At 33.6% G+C, this 26,468-nt stretch overlaps 1 protein-coding gene across 1 annotated transcript in view; it reads right to left on the bottom strand.

Annotated features, from left to right (window-relative positions):
* Positions 1–25,922, bottom strand: part of TECRL (trans-2,3-enoyl-CoA reductase like) — a 61,995-nt gene extending 36,073 nt beyond the window's left edge. Inside the window, exons 1-2 of the mRNA XM_016202978.2 lie at positions 25,689–25,922; positions 4,458–4,509 (exon numbers count right to left, since the gene is read on the bottom strand). Coding sequence (XP_016058464.1) covers positions 4,458–4,509; positions 25,689–25,922 — 286 coding nt within the window. The remainder of the gene's footprint in view (positions 1–4,457; positions 4,510–25,688) is intronic.
* Between the last annotated feature and the right edge of the window lie 546 nt (positions 25,923–26,468).

Raw genomic sequence — 26,468 nt, 5'->3', positions numbered from 1 at the left:
CTATCCCATTATTTATTCTTCTCTTTATAGGTTTAAATTATACGAATTTAAATAATTTTGAATATCATAAGGCATAGCGAAATAACTTTTAGCATTCAGGCAGATTTTTCACTGGGATGTATTTGTTATTTTGGCAAACATTTTGATTTTTGATTGATTAAATCTATAAAATGGAATATATCATTACAGATTTAAATTACTATGTATACAGTTGGCTGTAGCTCTTTGTAAGCTCTGTTGTTGTCCAAAAAACATAATTCTTATTCTACTAGAGTCATATTGTATCACAAGATAGAATAAATTTCATTTAAAATGAAGAATACATGGAACCATTTTTTAACTGAGTAACGTGAAATAGGGTAATGCTTGTCAGCTAGAGTTTGTAATAGTATACAGACATGGAGATTTTTTTTAAAAGCTCTCCTGAAATCTTAGAAATTATTCACATTCTTTTAGTCAGTGCCACCTGGACTTGTATAAATCTCTTTTTCAGCTTGGTTTTGACGAGGTTTACTTCCTCTGCAGCCTTTGTGAGAGGTGGGACTGAATGTGGGGTGAGAGCTGGAGGGGTGGGTGTGAGGATCGGAGGCCTCCAGGGGAGACTTCAGACTCGGGCAGCAGCGACCCTTGCCTTGCACACGAGTGGGAGGCGGCGAAGGAAGACGAGTGGAGGATTTGCAGCTGAGGGCATTTCACCACTTTTTGGTACATTAAATGAGCTGAGGAAAAATAGGTGAAAGTAATACGTTTATGTGTGTGTTGGTGTGTGTGTATATGTAATGTGTAGTTTGGTAAGTGTCTCTCTTTTTTATGAAAACCACCGCTCTTTCCATTCCACCTGAACAGCTAAGGTTGTAATTGCATTTTCCTCCCCTTCCTGCTTCCTCACCCGTCTGATTGCTGGTGCTGCCGGGGTGATCTAAAAATGATCCTCAACAAAACAGAGCTGAAAATTATGAACCTTGGAAGAACAGAAGACAGTCATTTTAGACAAGAAAAATCATGGTAAAAAAGTTCCAAAGTAACTAAGAAAAATGTAAAGCTGGCAGGAGTCAGAGAAATAGTAGGCGGCCAAGAAATCAAGATCAGTGAGAGCACCTAGGAGCACAAAGGCTGGAGATAAAAGACACGCGAGGTGCATTCTCCCTCAGGAAACCAGCCTTCTGATGAGCTATTTTTTTCTTATAAGGCTAACAGTTTTTATTATAACTCCAGGGCCTGAAAATAAACAGCATCAGACATGTCATAATAAAAAAATGATTTGGCATCAAAAAGTAAGGAAGTGTGTAAAAACCTAACAATTGTAGTTATATAAATACAACAATGTGTTAATATATATATATATGATTATTTTTAAAATATTTATAAATTCAAATAAAGTATTCAATGTTACATGGTCTAAAATATGCTAAAAGGATAAAATATGAAGACAATCGTGCATAACTTTTTAAAAATTATTGTACATACAGTCACATATTGTTAGTGTTAACATTTTTTAGTTTTCTTTTACGATATATTAAGCATAATGTCCAATTTAATTAACTTTGAGCTACTTCCATGTAATGTAATACAAGAAAACATGTTTTGTGTCTGTATTTAATAAAATCAGGAGATCAATATGTTTTTAAAATATAAATGCAAAACTTTCTAAATATCATTTTTCTATAAGTGGTGGATATATTTTCAAAGTAAAGGTACTTTTGAGAAAGTAAATAAAATTACAATTCATAGGAAGCTGTTAAAGATTAGAACTGTGCTTAGAGAAGTAAAATAACAGTTGTCAAGAAATCCCTGCCCGGCAGGGCGTGGCTCAGTGGTTAAGCTTCGACCTAGGATCCAGGCGATCAGGGTTCGATTCCCAGTCAGGGCACATGCCCGGGTTGCGGGCTGCAGCTGATCAATGACTCTCTCATCATTGATGTTTCTCTCTCTCTCTCTCCCTCTCCTTTCCTCTCTCTCTGAAATCAATAAAGATATATTAAAAAAAAAAAAGAAAAGAAAAAAAGAAATCCCTAAGCCTTGATATAATCAGCTCTTAAAACTAACAGTATTATTGTCATATCCAATTTTCCATTTCTGAAACTGGACATTTCTAGGATTTCACACAGACTAACTTCACTTGCCTAATTGCTCGAAATAGGCCCTGGACCACATAAATATAGAACTTCTGTCTGTACAATTTTAAGATTCCATGTAATTTTTATGTATGTCTGTATGTAGATGCAGACTATCACAAAGCAGCCATAGAATCGCATCAAGGCAACTGCACATTCTTTCTAAACATACATTAGCCTTTGATTCATTTCATTTCCAGACATATATAAAAATAACACATTTCTTATATGGTCATATCAATTTAAATGCAAACATTTTCTTACGCCTTTCCAACTTACAGTAAAAAATAGTAATTTTCAAATATCTCCTTACTTGCTACTACAATCTTAATTTTCTGAAACCATTTTATTAGAAAAAATGATCTAAGTCTTTCCAAAGATGACAATACAATTACCACTTTAATGAGAACCGTACTTTAGGCAAAGAAAATATCTCAAGTCAAACGCATTTAGAATGTGAATAAACTGGAAATACTTGTGCAAATAACCGTGGTCACATGGTTCACATAGACTATGTGATAAGATACACATTTGGAATTAGAAAAGATTTTCAGTAATTTATAAAATACTGGCATAATGCACGCAGAATCTGATTGCGAGAAGCGGAGAACGTGGCAGGCCTTTCGCTTTGATCGCTATCTGATTTTGTTCCTTTTTCCTACTACAGCCTCTGGCTCTCCTCCCTCCGCATAGTCAGATCTTACATGTCCGTGGTGTGAAACATCAGAACTCAGCTTCTGTAAGAACTTAAGCATGTTGCAAATAATTCTGTCCTAGCCTGTTTATGCTTTCTATTTCTATTAAAAATTCTAAATAATTTTCTCCCCAATGTTTACGAACTTTGGATACATTGATTATTTTATTCATCTTCCTCCTGAGGCTGTTTTTTGAAGGCTAACGGGTGTCTTCTACTTTCATTTAGTCTTTAAGCCTTGCATAATGTCACATGCACAGAAAGTATTCAGAAAAAAAATCTGTATTTTTTTCCTGAAATAATGAAAATAATAAAACAATTCTACCTCTTTTACTCTAAGGTGTTATTAAACAGCTTAATGTTCTAATTTGTGAGCTTCAGAAATATTTTCAGGAAAGGAACATTGTTCAACTAAATTCAAAGGGTTGAAAATGCTGTATATACATGCAATAGAACGTTTTCAGCATTAAAAGGGAGGGAATTCTGACACATGCTGCAGCAGGGATGGATCTTGAGGTACTAAGCTAAGTGAAATAAGCCGGTCAAAACCAAAACAAACAAACAAAAAATACGGTATGATTCCACCTATATGAGGTATCTGAAGTAATCAAATTCATAGAAACAGAAAGTAGGATGGTGGTTGCCAGGGGCTGGGGAGGAAGGAATGGGGAGCTGTTTAATGGGTACAGAGCTTCAGATCTGCAAGATGAAACAGTTCTGGAGATATTTCATAACAGTGTAAATATAGTTAATACTACAAACTGTAAACTTAAAATGGTATGTTGTTGTTGTTTTACCACAATAAAAATGCATTTAAAAAGGAAAAAAGTAAAGGAAATTCTCCCAAGCAAAACCCATAGATTGTAGACCACCAAGAATGGACTCTGATGCTAACGATGGACTTCGGGTAACAATGATGCGTCAGAGTAGATGACTGGGCTGCAAAAAATGTACCACCCGGATGTGGAATACTAACGGTGGGGAAGGCTGTGCATGTATGAGGACAGAGGGTAAGTGGGAACTCTGTATTTTCTGTCAGTTTTGCTAGGAATCTATAAAACTGCTCTAAAGAAAGCTTATTTAAACAATGCTTCCTAGCAATGACACGCAGTTTCAGAATCTTTAAGTTATGAGTAAACTTTCTTAAAATGTAAAAATAAAAATTCAAATTATACAAACTCCATGTAAATATTTCCTAGTCAGTAATAATGAGATCTCTTAATATTTAGCTATTAATTAAACTAAATATTATAATTTAAATATATAAAGAATTTCTATGCAAAAGCAATTTAACAACTATAAATACATAGAGTAAAACCTTTGCTTAATATTTTGCTTAAATATAAATTAATGCTTTTTATATGTAGGAAGTATCCTGTTAGAATGAAAATTGTTCAAATATTGACTAGAAAACAGCTTTGTGAAAAACCAAAAGCATAATGAGGATTAAAGTGTCAGAGGGTAAAATACAAGAATGTTCATGGTCAAGAGCTATTTAGCACAGTGTTATTTCTGAGTTCCATGCTAAAATATGATTTCCACCCACATACTCTTTCCATCATAATATTGAACATTTTCTTACATATATTTCTGAACAAATTTGATAAAAATAAGACTAATATAAATTTTAAAGTATATATAAAACTTACATGTTTTGTGAAATTTTTGTTTAACATCCTGAATAGTAGATGTTTGCATCACCTGCAAAGGAAAAGAAAATAGAGAGAATTATAAGGAAAAAGTTTTTATCTGTTTGATTTATATTTATTTAATAAGAAAACATAATTTAACATGTTTGAAGTGAAAATTATTACAAAATAGCCTCTTTGTTTTGTTTAGCTTTTTAGTCATTGTTGCTGACAACTTGAAACATTGCATCTAAATACATTTTTCCAAAATTTTAATTTAAATGTAGTAATAATGGTGTTATTATATGAGTTCATCCTAATTTATATCTCTAAAATTAATTTTTGAATTTTCTCTGCTCATGATATTCACTTTCTGGTTTTCAAATAAGTGAGATTACGTATTAAAAGATGAGTACATGCAAAAGACAAATAGAAGGTAAGGAGCTTATACATATATAGCAGAGGACCCTGAAGATATGAAATCAATTTATATGGACAAAAAGAATATCATGAGAAAAAAGTACTATCTAAGCCTCATAGTTAGTTGTGCTCTTCAAACTCCCATCTAAAGTTATTATTGGTACGCCAAAATCCATGTCAGATATATTATTTGGATTCTTTATGTGCATAGGGCTCTGACCAATTATTTAGTCCAAATTTACTAAAATTAACCCTTTATAGTATTAAAATAAATTTTAAAAGTCCTCATCTAAACTGGAAAATTCATGAGGTTATGTAAATGTTCTATCAAAATACTACAAGACATTATAATATTTTCTGATTTTGTCCGTATCAAACTTGAAAACTAAAATTCCCTTCCACCTCAGTTCCCTTTTGCTGGCTTATGAAAATCCCAACTGCCCTTCAAAGTCTACATCAAAGGACATTTCAATGATCATGCAAGGAAAATATTTTTCCTTCTCTAAACATGTATAGCATATTGAATACATTATTTTTTGCTATACTAAGATCTGCTTATGGTTATTTTTGGAGGGTGAAATGAAAAAAGTGCACAAAGGGATAATAATAATAATAATGCCCAGGCAAGTCTTATTAACTTTAGTATATTATACTTAATATTTTATGATATATTAAAAGTATAACAATGAATACGTTTCTTTTACCATATTTCACTTACTGCTAAATACAACTATAACCAATGGTGTGTCACACTATTCAATTTTTTCCCCTGATTTCTCCTATGTATATGGTTTACTAACTAAGAAAGTTCTAAGATTTAAGCCCTGAAGAGTGATATTAATTCTTCTGTTATGTTGTTAATAACAAAAGGACCTTAAATAATTTTCTGAGTGTAAAATTTTCAAGTATTTTATAGAATCAGTCTTCTCTAGAAGATGCTAGGGAATATTTAAAAACAGTTTTTAGAGGTGGTTATATATTTGTATAGACATAGATATGTTCGTATAATAATTTTGATTATTTAGTTTTTGATATGTGAATTATATTTGTAAAACCTGGTGGTTGTTTTTAACAGTGTTCATTATTTTATCTCACTGTTACTTAATCACAAAGCACTCTTATATGTTGCTTCTTCTAACAGGGATGCCTAAAATCCACATGCAGCTCTCTAGTGGAACAACTATTTGTATATCAGTTACTTCAAGGACCATCTAATTTGGAAAAACAAATAATATTCATGATCAAAAACTCCTTCATTAGGGTTTTCTGTGTGCTAGTTGTCACTTTATGAAGGCATATATCCTGTGTTTGCACACTGGCTGTTCCAACAATCTAGTGTCCTTGAGGACAATAACCTAGTGTTACTGTCGTTTGCTTTTCACAGTGAAGGGCACTGTAACCCACAGACACAGACAGCAGTGCGCTGTTGGCTAAAGGGGAGGCTGAGTGGAGGGGTGCAAAGGGGATGGAAATGGGAACATCTGTAACAGTGTGAACAATAAAATAAAGTTAAAAAATAATTTTAAAGTAAGTTTAATTGAAGTGAAAATTAAAGCTGAGAATGCAAAGTCACATGAAAACAGAAGTTCCGTAATCTCATCTGAAATTTCTTTTACAAGTGATTTCTGTGGGAAAGCTGTATGCTTTTCTTAAAACTAGAATAATTTAAATGATAATTTTCTAATTGATGTATAATTTCTCTCTGAATTTATCAACTATCAAGACTAAGATTACATGTTCCTGAAAGAAGCCTACTTGTGAAAGAGTGTTGTTATTACAACCTTTTAATGAAGTTTTTAATTTTATTTTTTTATTTTTAATTACATTTGACTTTCACATGTTAGAAATGTGCTGATTTTGAATAAATCTTTGAAAGGTGCCCTTTCTGGAGCATTTTTAGTCAAATACAGCAGAAAAATGTAATAACTAACCATTAAATGATTTAAACAAGTAAGGTTAATTAGCCACAAGACTGTGCTTGATCAACTCTTTCATGACTTTAGTTGCATTTAGAGAACAAAGAGAGGAAAAGATGATAATTAATAGAGCATGTAAGACTTTATGATTACTAAATTGATGTCTCAGTAGCTTCATCAGGAAGTTTATTCATGATAACTTTTACTGTTTAGCCAGTTTTACAACCACTTACAAAGGACAACCTATCATCACAACAATTTATTCATTTTTATATATCACAATTAATGGTGCAGATGGGAGAAATAAGTATTCCTAGATTTCAAATCCTAAAATGCTCATTAACATTTTTCTCATCAGAAAAAAAATTAATCTTAAAATGTTAAGTAGACAAGTAATGTATGTTTCTTAGTTGAACCAAAAATTTACTTCTAACTTTACACTGATTATAGCTGAAGTTTGGGTCATCATCATTCCTCCAATCATCCATCCACCAACATTTAAGATGATGGGTTTAGTAAAAACTTCACAAACTAGATTCTGCTTGAATTTGTCCCATACAAAGGTACTGCAATATTCCACACATAAAAAATAAAATGTACTATTGCCACTATTAAAACTTAGCCACTTTCTTAGGAACTCCTTGAAATAAACAGATGTCTCCAGACACTCTTTATCCTACTTAAAGAAATGAAAATTACTTGATAAGGAAAAATAACAAACACTTAAAATTCACTTGACAGAGAAAATGCCACGTGCAATACAAAAATTGTCAGTAAACACTGGGGAGAAAAGAAATGTGTCCACCACATTTCACCAATAAATGTGATACATCACATAAACAAATTGAAAGATAAAAATCACATGATCATATCAATAGATGCAGAAAAAGCATTCGATAAAATCCAACACCCATTTTTTATAAAAACTCTCACCAAAGTTGGAATAGAGGGATCATACCTCAACATAATAAAGGCCATATATGACAAACCTACAGCCAACATTATGCTAATGGGAAAAACTAAAACCATTTCCCCTAAGAATAGGAACAAAACAGGGGTGTCCACTTTCACCACTCTTATTCAACATAGTACTGGAAGTCCTTGCCACAGCCATCAGACAGGAAGAAAACATAAAAGGTGTCCAAATTGGAAAGGAGGAAACAAAACTCATTATTTGCATATGACATGATATTGTACATAGAGAATCCAAAAGACTCCACTAGAAAACTACTAGATTTAATAAATGAATTCAGCAAGATAGCAGGATACAAAATTAACACCCAGAAATTGATGACATTTTAATATACCAATAATGAACTCTCAGAAAGAGAAACTAAAAAAGCAATCCCATTTACCACTGCAAATAAAAAAATAAGATACCTAGGAATAAACTTAACCAAACATGTAGAAGACCTTTACTCAGAAAACTATAGGACACTGAAAAAAGAAATAGAGGAAGATATAAACAAATGGAAAACTATACCATGTTCATGGTTTGGAAAAATTAATATCATTAAAATGTCCATACTACCCAAAGCAACCTGTAAATTCAATACAATCCCTATTAAAATACCAACAGCATGTTTCACAGATCTAGAACAAACATTTCAAAAATTTATCTGGAACCAAAAAAGACCCTGAATAGCCCCGGCAATCTTGAGAAAGAAGAATAAAGTTGGAGGGATCACAATACCAGATATCAAGTTATACTACAAAGCCACTGTAATCAAAATAGCCTGGTACCGGCACAAGAACAGATATATTAATCAGTGGAACAGAACAGAGAACCCAGAAATTGACCCACGCCATTATGGTCAATTAATGTTTGACAAAGGAGGCAAGAACATACCATGGAGTAAAGACAGTCTTTTCAATAAATGGTGTTGGGAAAATTGGACAGATACATGCAAAAAAATGAAACTGGACCACCAACTTACACCATACACAAAAGTAAATTCAAAATGGATAAGAGACTTAAATATAAGGCATAAAACTATAAAAATCCTAGAGGAAAACATAGGCAGCAAAATCTCAGACATTTCTCATAGCAATATGTTTGCTGATTCATCTCCTAGGGCAAGAGAAACTAAGGAGAAAATAAACAGATGGGACTGCATCAAAATAAAGAGCTTCTGCACAGCAAAGGAAACCATCAACAAAACGAAAAGGGGGCCCACTGTATGGGAGAACATATTTGCCAATGACACATCTGATGAAGGGTTAATGTCCAAAATATATAAGGAACTCATACAACTTAACAAAAGGAAGACAAACAATCCAATTAAAAAATGGACAATGCACCTAAATAGACACTTCTCCAAAGAGGACATGCAAATGGCTGAGACATATGAAAAAATGCTCAGCATTGCTAATCATCAGAGAGGTGCCAATTAAAACCACAATGAGGTATCACTTCACACCTGTCAGAATGTCTACCATCAACAAATCAACAAACAAGTGCTGGCGAGGGTGTGAGAAAAGGGTATCCTAGTACACTGCTGGTGGGAATGCTGACTGGTGCAGCCACTATGGAAAACAGTATGGAGGTTCCTCAAAAGATTAAAAACTGACCTGCCATTTGACCCAGTGATCCCACTTCTAGGAATATATCCTAAGGAACCCCAAACACCAATCACAAAGAACTTATGCACCCCTATGTTCATAGCAGTGCAATTCACAATAGCTGAGATTTGGAAACAGCCCAAGTGCCCATCAGTAAATGAGTGGATAAAAAAGCTGTGGCACATTTACACCATGGAATACTATGCGGCTGTGAAGAGGAAGGACATTTTGGACTTTGGGACAGCATGGAGGGAACTAGAGAGTATTATGCTAAGTGAAATGAGCCTGTCAGAAGGACAAGTACCAAATGATCTCACATGTGGAATATAATAAACAAAATACACTGATGAACAAAGTGGATCCAGTAACATAGAAGCTTGGAACAAACTGAGGGATCTCAGAGGGAAGGCGGGGAGGGGGTTGTGAGTGGAGAGAGATTAATCAGGGAACTTGTATGTTTATGGGCATGGCCCATGGGCGTGGACATTGGTGTGGGGAGGGCCTGGGGGTGGGATAGGGGTGGGGTGGAGGGGATCAGTGGGGTTAAAAGGGGGACATCTTTAATGGTCTCAACAATAAAGATAAAGAAACATTAAAAAAAAAAAAGAAATGTGTCCACCAATGAAGACACAGAAAGAAATAAAATACAAAATAAATTTAATAGAAATAATTAGCTGTCGAGGTGTGAGAACACACACACACACACACACATGCACATGCACACAGAGTATCCAGTGCAGAGCTTTAGCTGGCAAGAGTGCTTTCTTCCCATTGTGGGGACACAGGGAAGAGAACTGAACTAGCCTAGAGAATCATATTTTAAGATTGATTCTGGAAAGTGGGGAAAATTCCTCTGAGAACTTCCATTAGACTGTTGTACATTATAGTAAACAGAATATGTAGTTGCCCTTATTTTACTCAGAATGGTGGGAGTTTTCTGAGTAAGCAAATATTATTTTACTAGTTGGTGATCTTCAGATTGTAACTAAAACATAAGTTAGCCATCTATATAATTTTTTAAATAAATTCTGCATATGTATGGTATTTTGTAGAATATCAAGGATTTTCACTATGAATGAAATGGATACCACAGTATGAGTGTCCAAAAAAACCCAGTCAGTATTAATAGGGTTTAAATATTTTAAGTTTAACTGGATTGTTTTTTACAATTTAAGAAACTGGAAAATTATATCATATAAGTTTTATTTATTTATATCGCAGTGAATTATTTAAAATTAGTTATTTGTTTTATTCAAAATTATATGTACTTATAAACACATACACACACATACATTTTAGATTTTTTAGCATAGCAAATGTTTCTTTATATACAGCAATAACACATTTGTTTATTGTCCTTTCAGTTCAAAAAGAAAATGGCATTAGTATATAAATTATTTTTTATAATATTCACCATGTATTTTTTTAAATATACATCTGAATAATGTATATTTATATAAATATTTTTATTCCCAATAAATTATGTATAAATTTTATGTAGCAATATAGCCCAGGCATTATTGATATTGTAATAAATATACATATATAAGAAGTTATAACATATTTAAAATATTTATAGTTATAATTGATATTAGAATTGAGATAACAAAATACAAAAAAGAAAAATGTTTTATAAATTAGAAACTAATGTAGATTTTGAGAACACAAAATTTTTCTTGGTGAATTCTCTTTGCAAATATTTTAGAATATATGTTTTATAACTTAGATTAGAATACTTTAGTACTGGATAAGATCATAAAGAGCACAGAGTTAAAAGCATATTTTTAAGAATAAAATAAAGCCCAGTGGAATTAACACTTATACTTACTTCTCAGATGACCTCTATTATGCTTTCCTATCGTAAGTTTGTGAAACCAAGAAAATGACGCACTCAAAAAGTTTACATGTAACTGGGTATTACTGTAATAAGTAAGGAAGCCCAAGCCATATTTAAATGAAATGGTTTCTGTATAAACACTGAAGGACCGTTTCAAACAAAATAGTATTACCTCTACAGAAACTAAAAAGTAGTCAGTAAAAAATATGTTAAAAATACTACTAATCAGCCCTGTCCGGTGGTTAGAGCATCGGTCAGTGCACAGAAGGGTTGTGGGTTTGATTCCTGGTCAACGGCAAATACCTGGGTTGCAGGTTCAATCCCCCACTGGGCTGGGCTCTTGCAGGAGGCCAATCAATGTCTCACATCGATGTTTCGCTCTCTTTCTTGCTCTCTCTCCCCTCCTCCTCTCCCCTGCACTCTCTATAAGAATCAATGGGGAAAATATCCTTGGTAGAGAATTAACAACAACAAAAAAACCCCAAAAACAAACAAACAAAAACACTAGTAGTCAAACAGTCATTTTCTTTTCTAAATATTCACAGGTATTATTATAAGAAAATGAACTGCAGTGTGAAGTAATTAAGAAATGGCTGGGCCTATTCCCCATTGATCGGTTGTGGGGCTTCATGATCACAGGGGAAAGACTAAGTGATGTGCTTTTGGTTAATTTACATTTACTTTGTTGAAAAAGTGATGATTTTTAAAATAGAAAAATTCTACATCTAATATAGTTCATTAAAGTGCGAATACAGATGAAACTGGAGGGAGAAAATCTCTATGTGGTAAATTTTAAATCTAGTTTGAATTTTCTTAATTATAATCTGTAAAGTATTCACGGTTCATATTAACTGATATAATTGCCTAGTGATGACCAGAATAAAAAGACTTGTTCAGAATAAGAAAGGATTTATAAGTGTGGCGAAGACTTTATTAGTTAAAGCATAATCAATTTCTACTTGCTGATTTGCAGGGAAAATGGCAGGGACATTTGCCAAAGCCACTGTACCTGCAGTTGAATAAAGGAAAGATAACATTCATGTACACCTTCAATTAGCATTGCCATGAATTATATTTTGAGTAAAGGCACAAATATAGTGAAAATAACAATGAAAGTGATAAGTAATAATGGGCTCAGTTTTAATAGGATTAGCAAGGAATAGTAAAATCATTGTTACAGTATTATCTAGCAATGTTTTGTGTTTATGTATGTATACTATTTATTGGTAATAAAAGTATACTTTATACACTATACTATACTATTGTGGTGATTGCAAAAATAGCCACCATATTTTGCAGATTCTCCCGTCAAGAGGTAGAATTTTTTTTCTCAGACCTTAAATTTATCTTGGCTTCTGATGTGTTTTAATTAAAAACATGTGTTGAAAGTGAGATTGTACAAGTCAGATCTAAGACACAAGAGGCCATGTATTTCTGCTCTTTCTGAGAACACCTTTGATCAGGCCATGTAAAGAAGCCTGAGCTACTTCCCAAGTGATAACAGACACATGGCCCTGTTGCTCCTATGCACCCCCAACACCCTGATGAGGGTCACTCAGCTACTTGGCAAATGGCTGCAAGTACTCCAGTGAACCCAGCAAAAAACTAAATCACAAAATAACAGATTAATGAGATAAATCAGTGGTTTGTTTTAAACTACTAAGCTTTTGACTAGTTTGCTATTAAGAACTAAAGAACTATTAAAAATATCAATCATTTAGAGCAGCAATTTTCAACCTTTTTATCTCATGTCACATATAAATTACTAAAATTCTGCAGCACACTAAAAAAAATTATATTTTTTGCTGATATGACAAAAAATGGCTGTGATTTTGATTCTTTCATACCAGATGGCTATTGTGTTGGCTGTTGTCATGTTTTTCTTTGACAATCTTAGGGAAAAGAGGTCAGTGCCCCTGACTAAATAGTCAGGTATTTCTCATTTTAAAAATTCTTGAAAATCGTTAATGTAGAGGAAAAAAGTAAAAGTAAAACACAAGTCATGTGCTATATAGAGAAATTTCAATCAATGATGAACTGCATTTGGATGGTGTTCCCAAAAAATTGTAATGGAGCTGAAAAATTCTTATCACCCAGCGACGTAGTAGTCTTCCTAAGAACACAGCACAACAAGTTACTCATTTGTTTGTGGTCATGCTGGTGTAAAAACAAACACAAAATGCTGCCAGTCATATAAAAGTAGAGCACATACAATTACGTACAGTACATAATACTTAATGATAATGACTATGCTACTAGTATGTGTATTTACTATACTATACTTTTTATCATTAATTTAGAGTATGATTTTTCTTCATATTAAAAATGTGCTGTAAAACGGTATGCCTCCTACCATCTCATGTTTACCTAGCCTCTTGATTACGTCATTTTCTCTTGTGTTTAATATAATCTCACATTACCATGTACAGCAATGTGCTGTGTAGGTCGGTAGCCTAGGAGTCACAGGCTATACCATGCAGTGTAGGTGTGGAGAAGGCTATACCATCTAGGTTTGTACAAGTACACTCTATGATGTTCACACAACAATGAAATCACCTAATGACGCATTTGTCAGAAGGTATCCCCGTACTTAAGTGGCTTGTGACTGTGCTCAATTACTTCATTGTACTAGTTAGAAACAAATTCAGTTGGGTAATTTTTACTTTCTAAAAATTTACACCAGGCTTGTAAATCACCTGAAAGGTTAACTCTGTTGTATAATTAATCTTTTTACGTTTGGTTCTACTGATGATATTTTTTTAGAACTATGTTGACTAACTTTAGCTTTAAAAAATACACTAAAAATTCAAATTTTATGTACAAAAATGGTACCACTGTGAAGCATGTCATGCATTTAGTTTTATAATAACTATTTGCAACTCACAAATATTAACATTAGTATTCAAGATACTTTTATGTTTGCTTTTGAAAAATGCATGATGCTATTAAACTGAATTTCAGGCAACCCCCCCCAAACTTGTTATGCATAAAATATTAAAATGTGAAGTTTATTTTCCTGATGGCTCAAGGAAATGCTCATTCTAATACAGAGTATATTTTAGGAAATGAGTTAATATGGGTAACCATTTTTCTCAAGAAGTAGAATTTTTACCAACCTCTTTAAACATCAGATATTGTTAATCCATCTAATTTGAATACTTCTCTTCCAAAAATATATTTCGTGTCCTAACAAGAGAAGAATACTTTAAATGGTTCCTGGAAACTGAAGCTCTGTAGCAAAATAGATTATTCTGGCAAATATTTGTTGCATTCCTCACCTCCCCTTCTCCCAGGGATCGCCATGCCAAGAAATGGCCAGGGGCTGGCGTATGTGCAGGGGAGGGATGTAGGGACAGAGTAGTTAAATATATGACCAGAGAGATGAGGGTGCAGAGATAATGCGTGACCTTTCAGAACAGGAGACCTGAGCGATACGTGTACTTGTTGAAGGGTTTTCATCAGAGAAGTGACATGATATCTTAGGTTTTAAAAGAATCAATATGGTTTCTGTAAGTTAAACAGATTTGAGGTGACAAAATGACCATGCAAAAACAAAACCATTTCATCTGTAATAACAAAGTCTAAATTTTATCTTACCTGGTGATATTGTGGAGCCTGTATGGACTATAAGTACATCTGATAGAAACTGCAGTATATGTGTTCATGTTCCTACATTCACTGTGGGTGGCCAATGAAGACCCACTGAAATCAGTCTGTATTTTAGAGGTGATGGTGACTTAAACTAGGATGGTAACAGTTCAGTGAGGAGATGTATTGTGTACAGAATAAAGTGATTTATTGATTAATATAATATAGTACAAGCAAGAGATTCTAGAGAGCCAGCAGCTTAATAAACTATGGTAGGATTTTTTCTATAGTCCATTAAAGAGTTAGTTTCTCAGGTGAATCCTCTATTGAAGGGGACACTTTGATCTTGCAATCACTTGCTGTGTCTTGGCCTCTTCATCCACATAGATAAATGATTGTGAGCCTACAGCATGGGCAGATCTGAAAAAAAATTGCTCATTCCATTCCATATACATTACGTATTATAGAGCTGCACACATTGTCTCCTCATGTTAGGACTGATTCAATTGTGTGAGTAATTAGAAGAGACAATCAGGCAAAGGGGAAGTGGATATCTTTGTGTGCAGAAGCAAAGGTAAAATCTGAGTACAGATTCTGTTTTTATGATAGCACTATATAGCCCTAACAACAGTTAGCTTGGAAATTAGGAACTTTAGCCAAATTGTGCCTACATACTTAAATAACTATGACATGCAGGGACCATTAAATTATAAGGATTCTATGACCAACAAAGGCCTAAGAAGACATTATATCTGTACAATGCCAGAAAGGCTGATTGAAAACTAAAAGCAAGTAAATAAATTTATGAGTCTATTTTTTTAATTATCAAAAAATTATTTGATTTTTTTCTTCCCATTTTAAAATGCAGATTTTATTTTAGCAATCAACAGCTCAGGAATTGTGGCTGTTCTGTTTATGTTTGTTGGGTTTTTTTTTAAATCATGTCAAGAGTTAAAAAAATTACATAAAATAGCTCTAAGATAAAAGTAATGTCTCAGGAATTTTAGAGTGAGCACTCTTTGAAATTGCCTATCTATAAAAATGAGGAGCATATCATCTGAATAAAGGCCTCAGGATTCTGTGTTAAACTCCTGATTAAATTAAGTTTGGATTATAGCAGAATCTTATTAGATGAAGTTTATGAGAAACAGATAATAAATCTATATTCAATGACAGAGAGACCAGTGTTGACAAATAAAGGACTCAATTAGTCAACCAGTAACTCATCAAAAGTTTTGCCAAAATAAATTACTAATTACATTATGTGTTGATTTTTTAAAATCAAATAACCAATAATTGCAAAGCTAGAAACACCTAAACATGAAGCAATATTAAATGTCTGTTTTGGAGGCAGTAAAAGTGTGAAATGAATACAGTTAAATTGCAATCAGAAAAAAAGGACAGGTGATAATGGATTCGCTCTTTTCACAGAATGATGTTAGAGTGATGAGTTTATAAGAAGTCAGGTATAGCATCCTTTGATTTAGGACTAAGATCAATTCTCAAATAAAATATCTGTTATCTAGATGTAGTAGGCAGTTCAAAATAAATCTGCCTAAAAGAGAATTAACTTCTCATAAGGAAATAAACGAGTATGATATCCGTAGGCTTTATGTGGCTACAGGCTGGTGGTCTCAGATTACTCAGCTGAATCCCAGTAGATCAACAGGGATTGAAAATTGTTTGATGACTGTCAGTTTAAAAAATCCAGTAATAAAATATAATATACGAATGGGATAGAGCCTGACATGTTTGCGCCTTTGAAAGCCTTAAGTGAGCAGGGAATCCATCTTCCTGTTCCTTCCTAAATTCTCCAAAGGTGCCTCTCTAGCAGTGTGCCTTCAGTCAAAGCCCAAGAGGCTAGGGATGTAGGGGTTCAGAGGGGATCCTTTCTGCTTTAGGAGATCACCCTTCACTCTCAGCGGTATCGCCGTCATGGCCCTTCAGTGTGCTGGCACTGTGGGCCTGGGAGAGATTTCTAGAGCCACTCTCGATTTCTCCCACAGAAAAGAAAATTACCCATCTGGGCTCAGCACCGCTTTGTCCATACCTGTTTCAGCTTGTGTAATATGACCTTCTGTGGGACTGTTTACACGTCATTATCAATCTCAATACTCTGAACAGCTGAAGGGAAAGGAATATACACGATGTGGCAAAAGTAGGCTTACACTCGTTTGCATGGAAAGTCATTCAATGATTAATAAATAGTAATAGAAGAATAAACTGTTTCACATGCAACTGTGAACCTACATTTGCCCCACCCCGTCACTGGTTTGGTTGGGTTGTTTTCATCCCAGTGTTCCCAGGGTCTATTCCAGTGCCTACCAAGTGGAAGATTAGCATTCTTCAGTGTATATTAAGAAAAACAATCAGGAAAGAAGACAAGGAGAGAGGGCAGGAGGGGTGAAGGATCAGGCGGTGTTCTAGGATTATGTCCCTGGACCACATTCTTGTAGGTAGTATTTAATCAGAATCAACTAAAAGCATTTCAGGGGCAATAGCTTCCAACAATGATTGCCCTCTGAACCTTTGAGCTTTTGCAACATAGTCATGCGAATAGCATAATTTTCACAGCAGAAAGTAAGATGCAATGTAAATATACATGAATCTAAGATCACTCACATTTATGTATAATTTAGGACTGTGTTAAACTTAGATGCTGTCATTACACAAATTCTGACAAAAATATCAATTTCATTATGCCTGTGCTTCTAATACTGCAGACTTAAGACCTCAGGGAGCACACATTTGTGTCCAGAAACATGAGGTGTGAGGATATTAAAGGTCTTAATGTGATATAAACTTCAGTATCCACTTGCTGCATTATCGCCTCTTCAGACCTCTCTTCCTGAAGTCTTTAAATAATTAAAAATATAAAGCAATGGAATTTGTATTTCTTAATGTTGCCTTAATTTATTGCTCATTTTTTAAATCCTAATTTCATGAGGAATAGTTATAGGGAAGCTGTCAGGAATAACTTTGAGCACTAAGGTACATGAAAGGAATGGTAAAAATGTGTGTTAAGGACACATCAAGATCACAGCAACAAGTTAGGTAATTATTTTGTTAGTTATTTGTTAAGCTACAAAAATGTATGAGTAAAATGTTAATCCTGACAAGGTACATGCTTAATATATAATTTGCCTTTAATTTCTCAAAAAATATTTTTACAAAATCAAATGTTCAAACCAAAATTATTTCCCAGACATACATTATATAAGGACAGTCTTTATCATTTTTGTTTGAACTGTTAGATCACAAAAGAACTACAAATTCCTACATCATAAACTTTTTGATAATTGTACAGCATGCACGTCTTCATGTTTTTCAAGAGTGTAACTAAGCTCCTCCACGGCTTTGCTGCCTTGGCATCTGTTTAGTTTGACCAGCCGCCTGCAGTGACCTTAAACTGACATCAGCCCTCATGTAAGTGTGTGCGCTAGATAGTGGCCCTCAGAGTCACAAGTAAATGTACATTCCTGATGCAATAGCCCTTGTGGCCAACAGTCCCCTGTGTCTCCCAGTTCATTTTCCTTGTGTGAACCTTAGATAAGAGCCCCTTAAAGTTTTCTGAAATCCTGCTCTTTTGGTTTGAATTGATTAATTCAGCATTGGCCTGTGAACCCAAAAGCTCTCCCTGTCTGGCCCCTCAGGGTACACGTGTACTTCCTCCAGGACCTGCGAGGAAGTTGTCTGTTTCAGCTTCTCTTGGCCAACCACAGCTGCCATCTGGCACCCTGTGCTCCACTTAACAACTATTATTTTGACAAATTCGTAACAGTTTTACACACAGAAAGATTCATTAATTACAACTCATTAAAACATTACACATCCAAACAGTAAGTCCCAGTTAGACTTAAGTATAATGGTAATGGAATATCATACTCTTTTCACCATGAAGTTATCCCTGTGTTAACCACTCAAAATTGCCTGCTTTTTTCTCTCACTATACACACACACACACACACACACACACATATATGTATATCAAGGATATATATTTATATATATTCCGAGAAAATCATATCAGGAATAAATATATCTCTGTACCTTAAATTATATCTACATTGTTTGACCTCCACAAGAGACAGTAAAATTATGAAGATATGAACAGCATCTATATGAGTTAATGCATTATCTCAAACACCTAGTAGAACACTAGACAACTATCTCCACAAATATCTATTGAATTAATAAGTACTTGATTGTGATATTCTAAAGTCTCATAATAGAGAGCTTGAGAAACACTGAATCTGATAAATTTCAACTCTTCTTTTCTAGATGCATCCTCTAAAACTTATTTATATATGTAAACTTTTTAAATGGCGTATCATTGCATCTCATGAATTAGTACATAGAAATGACATCTTCTTTATAGCTTAAGCATAAATGAAAATAGTTTTCTATATGGTGATATATTTAGATGAAAAATGTTGGTAAATGTAATTGAATACACATAGCAGCCTATATTTGTTTTGTAAATATTATTCATACATAGTTTTCTAGAGTTTATTTTTTTCCCTACTATTACATTGTGTGCAATGCTTCTATCATCACTGGCATCTTTCATGGTATACCGTGGTGTAAGTAACAGATTCATATTATTTGGGGTTTGATAGTTGGATATAGGCTGCTAGAAACTGATGCTAAAAAGATTGTCTCTGACTATGCTTTCTAATTCTAACATGCTTCCGAATCATTTCAGAAAAAGTTAATAATGACTATCATTTTTAAAATGCTTAAACTCTAATAGTCATATTAGAAACACATTAATTCCATTATTTTCCTCACTTTGGTGGAATAATAATTATTTCTAATTTATTGGCACTATCTAAAATATTACATTCATTTACAGACAACTAACCATGCATAGGCATGGTGCTGCATTTTACTTACAAATATAGAATCCTTATTTACTCCTGGAAGACAGATATTTGCCCCACTTTTCATAGAGGAATCCCAAGAGTCAGACTAGTTAAGTTACATATTCAGATGATAAAACAATAATTTTTAAATTGGCAGAATAATTGGCAAAAAATGATTTAGGTCTAACGCAGGCACAAATATGTCTGACCTTAGAGAATAAAACACTGTATCACATTTCCTCTCATGACATGTATCCATTAAATATAATAAAACTACCTTTTCTGAGAGAAATCTAAATCAGGGCAAATAAGATTAATGAAAGTACACTGATTGTTTTTAAATTAGAACTGCCTGCAGTATTATGAAATTCCCAAGTACATCCAAAAAGAGGGGTGGGTGTTAGAGCACCTCTGGTTTCACAGAAAACAATTATGTTCATTACCTCTTCTGCAGAAACATTCTCAATTTTGTAATTTTTAATGATATAAAATCTTGATATCACATTTTATATTTAATTTATTATCTAAAGGGACTTTAAACACATTTCTTAACTTCTAGGTTTGAATGTTAACTAATGCAATTTCATGTCTATATATATAAAATAGAAAGAATGCTTAAGAACTTTCCTGTGTCTCAAATAGAAGGGCAAGTAGACATCCCTGAAAAAATCACCTCTGTCTTGAAACACATTGTCTGTGTCAGAAGTCAGACACCCCAGTCATGAAATAAAAGCGAACAGGGGGATTTGGGCTGATGACAACTCATTATCTGTCAAGTGGGTGTATGATCGTCAAGAGCAAGGCACAGGACATGCATTGGCCAGGTTCAAAGCTTGGTTCTAACACACTGCTTTCTTCATTTCAGCTCTCTGTCCCACAAATTTCTCCTCTGAAAAGGGCAAGGATAATAATACTTAAATCCTTTTACAGGAAAGAACAATAAAGGGCAGAGATATCGGACCATGTCCAAGGAAGAAGATAAAGCAGGTAGACTTATATAGACTCTGCTGTGTCTCAGTCCAAGGCTTAGACGCTTTCAGATATTTCACGCAACAGGATAGGAAGTGGGGGGGGGCACGGAGGAAGGAGGGGTGTGGAGGAGAGGGGGAAGGAAAAAGAAGGGCCGAGGAAGGAGAGGAATGGAAGGAAAAGTAAGTAATGTCATTTATATATACACAAAATTCAGAAACCTGTCATGAGGCCATTTTAAAACAGGGGCCATTATTCTCACTTTACAGATGAACAAAGGGAGGCATTAATGTGCTAAGGAGCTTGTCCAAGATAAAAGATGAAAAGTGGCAATGCCAGAGATTAAGAATTCTCAAGATTTCTAACTAAATAGTAAAAGTGCAATTTGTTTGCAGCCTTACTACACTATAAGTCTCTCTTCTGTTTTCTGGTAAAAACAGGTATTGTTACTGTAAAAAGGTTTGGAGAGTTGTTGAGCACTTTATTTTATTGGTAAGAGTCTTTGAAAAGCTTTTAGGAGTTTTGACACAGAGCAAATTAAACAATAAGAGAAAGAGGGCTCTTGTGGTCAAGCTCCTTGGAGAAAAGATTAAAGATTAAAGAATGGGATGATATTGGCAGAGTTTATAAACCCCAGCTTTTAGAGATCTAGCCATGCTCTCGAATCATCAACTTATCACAAGATAAGCTTCTGACATTTTACAAAATAGAAGTGAGACAGGAATAGTTAGCAACTAGAAATAATTCATTGTCAAATTTTGAAAATTTATATTTCTGATATATTTTTGATGTTCCAAGAAATACTTAAGAATGCTATTTAACAATGTATTTTAAATATATTCTTTACCTTATCATGCTCAGTTGGCCATATTACTTTAATCATTTGTGGGAAATAACTAAATCAGTTAAATATCCCCATCTATACTGTCTTCTTTATGAAAAGCTTGTTAGATTTTTATAATCACACGTGACTGTTTAGTAAATTATACACTATTCAGTAGAATGGATGATTTAAATGTTGTTGTTTTTCTATGAATACGCTTACATTCATTCCAAGGATAATTTGATTTAGAAAACAGTAAAAAGTATTTTCAAATATCATACTCCTCTACCTTAAAACTGTCAGTGCTAAACATGAGTGCACTGTAAAATCCACGTCTCTTGAACAGGCATTGATGTAGTTAGTACATATTGGTTCAACGTTTTCTTCGTGCCAAGCACTGTTCAACGTTTTCTTCGTGCCAAGCACATATCTGAATGTTGGATATACAGGGGTGATTAAAACCAAACCCCTGATTTCATGACTTTGGCATACAAAGGGTAGACCAAATAATAAGCAAAATTAAAAAGAAAATAATTGCTAGTCAAAAAACAAACAAACAAAAGAGAACAAAGAGCAAAGAAGGGTAATAGAAAATATTGCCAGTTGTTGAAATTTAAATAAGTAGTAAGGAAAGCCCCAGAGGAAAAAAGTGACAGTTAAGTCAAGACCTAAAGGAGAGGGTTGATGACTTTTGAATTGTAAATGATATTATCTGACACAACTTAACAGGTTAGTTCTGTTGCTGTGTAGAGAACATATTGCAGGTACTAAGAACAGAAACAGAGGAAAACTTTAGTTCTAGCATAAGAGGTGGCTAAAATCTTTCATTGTCTAGATATATGTGAAGGCAGCACCGTGCAGATGTGTTGTGAAATGAGATGAGTTGTGATGCCTCTAAGTGTTTGGCTTGAGCTATTTGAAAAATGTGATTCCACTGTTTTCCTGAAAAAAAATATTGTGGAAAAATTTTAGGGGAGGAAGCCTTCAGTTTTACTAAATTTGAGATTCCAAGTAAACATTTAGGTAGATTAGATGATAGGTGATGGTAGTTAGATGATAGATGCATACATACATACATGCATACATGGATTTACAATTTAAGAGAGAGTACAAATTGCAATCGCATGTTTTTGAGTCATCAGTAGGCAGATGATATTTAAAACTATGGGACTCAATAAGTTAAATAACCCAGTAGGGGGAGAAGTGCTGATGACTGAGTGGGTGACAGTCCACACCTAGTAAGGCAGATAGAGAAACGCAGCGAGAACAAAGGGAAAAGCCAATAAAGCAGGAGTAAAAAAATGTGTGGAGTCCCAGATAGTAAAATTGTTTTAGGGAAGATGTGCTTAACAGTGGCAAATGTTCCTGATACACTGGGTAGGGTAAGTGTGAGAAGTGACTTTTGCATTTAGCAAGGTACTTACCGCTGCCCCCAGTGACCTCGGCTAGTTCATGTTCTGGAAAGTAATGGAGGCAGATTGAATGGAGTGCGTTCAGGATGAAATGAGAAGAGGAAATGGTGGTCAGATGAAATGAACACGGTGACGTTAATAAGAGAAATAGGACACAAGCTGGAGAAGGTATTTAAGGCAATGGAAAGTGTTTTGTTTGGGGTGTGTGTGTGTGTGTGTGTGTGTGTGTAAGTAGAACATGACTCAACATAGTTTTAATCACAGGAATTCTCTCAATGGTTTTGTCTCATGAATATCCTTAGTCCATACTTTGTTCATTAATGTTATAATATTTAGATGCAAACACAATTTCTACGAGAGCGTAGCATATATTACTAAGATACATACATCCCATTCAAGATACCTAAACATTTATATCTAAACTAAGCACTATAACAAATTATATGAATGAATAATTATTAAAAAGTCAATTGAAATTCTGTGCCAGTATCACAAGATTCATCACTTATTTTTTCTTAGATTTTTATACACATTAAATTTATCTCTCCAAATGATTATTATAAAACTACAAAAATATTTTCCTATTATTTTCAAGGCACTATGCTAAGCCTGTTACATACCATTTTCCTCCTCTTTACTATACACTTACAAAATAGATTTATTTTATTAACCTATCTTCTAAATAATGATCCTGGGATCAGCAATTCAATGCCTTTCCTGAGCCTTGATAAATATGATTGATGTTGCAGGGGTTCAGTCTAGATACGCTTTCTTCCAAAGTACATGACCTTTAACTTTTACAACTGTGTTAGACAGTGCTTACTGAAAGATAGGGACTCCGTCATAGGCACCACTTCTTTTGTATGCTGGATAGAGCCAAACGCAATGAAAGGCACTTACCATGACCTTACTGTTAATATAGCTATTAATTTGTCTAAGAAAAACAATATCTTGAACAGCTAACAAAATCAGTCTTTCTTATGGTTACAAATTTGAACTGTTAGAAATCATGAAGCAAAAAAGAAAACAGTAAATTAATTCAGTTTTTTTCTTTTTAATGTCATGTCATCACTATGAGACAATTTACCATATCACAAAACTAAAACAAGATGAAACAAAATCCAGTTCTACTGAAATCTAAAAGTTTTGGATGTAGTAAGTTGCACATCATATGGTGTTGATTGTCCAATAAAGGTTGGTGAGGAATTCAGAATAAATCCCCTATCTAGCCTACTAAGTTTCCCTAAAAGTTTGTTCCTGGAAATGCAAATACCAGGAATATTACAATTCAAGTATGAGATTTCCTGAGCCAAATCCATATCTCTAAAAAATGCTGGATTTCTACATGCTTAATGTTTTTTGCAATTTAATTATTACTAGAAAGTAAAATGCCATGCCTTAGCTTCAAATAAAATCTCAATAACATGAGATATAAATGTATAAAGAAAATAATTAGGAGCCCACCTGTTTTTCATTATTTTAAGGTAGAATTTTTTGTCAAGGTTTAGATATTTATCAGACAATAACTAGTCTCATTTTAGGATCGTGATCTTTCTAAATCCTTAATCAATTCAACATTCATTCTATTGATTGCCTTATTTCATTAATTTAAATGTATCATTAAAATTTTTTTTGAATTTTTAATGGTGAGATATTATAAGCATCAGCAACTTCTAGATGATAGTTTTATTTTTTGTCTTATTTTTGTATGATACAAAAAATATAAAATCTTTACCGAGGTGGTAGAATAGATTATACCATGTATGAAATTCATAAGTTAAAATTCTTTATACATCACTTATATATGGCTCCTATGGTACCATATAAAAATGAAATATGATTTCGAGTTGCATAAAATGGTTTCAAATCTATGTCCCACTTATGTCCTATATGAACTTATAAAAGTGCTTTATTTTTCATTTCCATCTGTTATAATTACTAAATAAGAACATAATTATTACCTTGGCAATTAAAACAGTAAACAAGTCCTTCTCTTCCCTTCTTATCTAGAAACACGGCTAGAGCTTAGTTAAATGGAATCAGTGGTTCAATTTTATTTTTAGAACAACAGCAAAAACTTAACATGTCAGCAAAGAAAAATAAATGAAAGTATATTTTATTTAAAACATCAATCTTTCTCCTAATACATTAAACTATTGAAAACTAGTGTCTTCAAACTTTTGAAGGACTAAAAATGCTTGAAATATTGTACATACATATGTGTACCTACAATGTATACATGATTATGTGAGCTAGAAAGTATATATTTTTATCTTTACTTATTAAAACATCTATGATATGAATATAAGTGGGTAACATAAAGCAAAAGAAATTTTCTTAAACACTGGGGGTTTGAAATAAACAAACTTTTCATAAAATGTGAGATGTTTGTTTCTCAAGACAAATAATTAAATCAATTCTAAATGTTTTTTAATGATGAGATTTCATCATATATGCAAAATATAATTTTTAGAAACATCAGTGGCTTTTGCTTGCTATTTTCTACAAATACTATTAGAACTCTATGATAATATGAATATACAACAAACTGCATGAGGAGAAAATGTAGAGGCACCTTTTCAGGTTCAATGAGACGGTGAAGAATGGGAATTTTGCCTCTGACAGTGGTCAATGTTAGTAGGAAAACCAGAGCCTAATAATTAGCTACCATTTAAATGGCCTGTGAGAGACGCAGTGAATCTCTTCTGCTGAAACAAGGTATAAAGAAAGGATCTATCCAGCTCATAAAAAGATTGACACTAAAAGCTAGGAATGCATTTTACTACAGTCTTGTCAGCATTTAATCAAGAGATTCATAATCTTTGTGGCAGAGAAGAGAAATTTAAATAAATAAACTCACCTTATCCACAATACATATCTGCTTTCTTGTTTGAGCATCAAGTATTTCGATCTCAAAGTGAGCTGTTTTTGAGTGTTTAACTGCTGGAGTTGATTTTAGGGGGCCTGCTGAAAGTACGAGTTTCGAAAAAGGGTGAAAATTTCTCATGTCATTCTTCGGTGTGGACCGCGCAGCTCCTTGGGAAAATAATTCTCTCTTGCCTTCTGAAGCAAGGGACTTTTGCCTTTGGAACATTGTGTGAACTAGCAGGAGAATCTGTCATCTCAACAGGAGACACTTTGCAAGTGTTTTTCCTTCGCACCAGTTAAATACTGCTCCTGAAACCAGAAAGGTCAAGTGGCATGCCATTCCAAAAGTTCAGTTTTATTTAGCAGGATTAGAAACAATGACTGATTTTATTTCTATATATAACACAGCATGGTGAACTGCTGCAGTGCAGAGGATTACTTTACCAGCATTCGAATTATTTCTTCCGTCCTCCTTTTATCTCTGCTTCTTAATATGCCCACTGGTATCTGAAATTCCAAAGCCAGAAAGGAATAGACGGTTTTATTATCTCTGAATTCTGGATGCACTCATCTTCAAACACATATATTATTATGCACATATTCATATATAAAACTTTAAAATTAGCTTAGTGCTATATCATACTTAAATTTATAAACACCTAGTACATTATTACATAAACTTTTTATAGACCCTGCCTAAGATAAAGACTGGTGGCATGTTTTTAATATATATTTATCTGACAGAAAATGGATAAATTATTTGTTTCCTACA

Source organism: Miniopterus natalensis, chromosome 1 (genome assembly GCF_054644295.1).
Source record: "Miniopterus natalensis isolate mMinNat1 chromosome 1, mMinNat1.hap1, whole genome shotgun sequence".
NCBI classification, from domain to species: domain Eukaryota; kingdom Metazoa; phylum Chordata; class Mammalia; order Chiroptera; family Miniopteridae; genus Miniopterus; species Miniopterus natalensis.
Note: the sequence above shows the minus strand (reverse complement) of the source record. Positions and strands in the feature narration are given on the sequence as shown.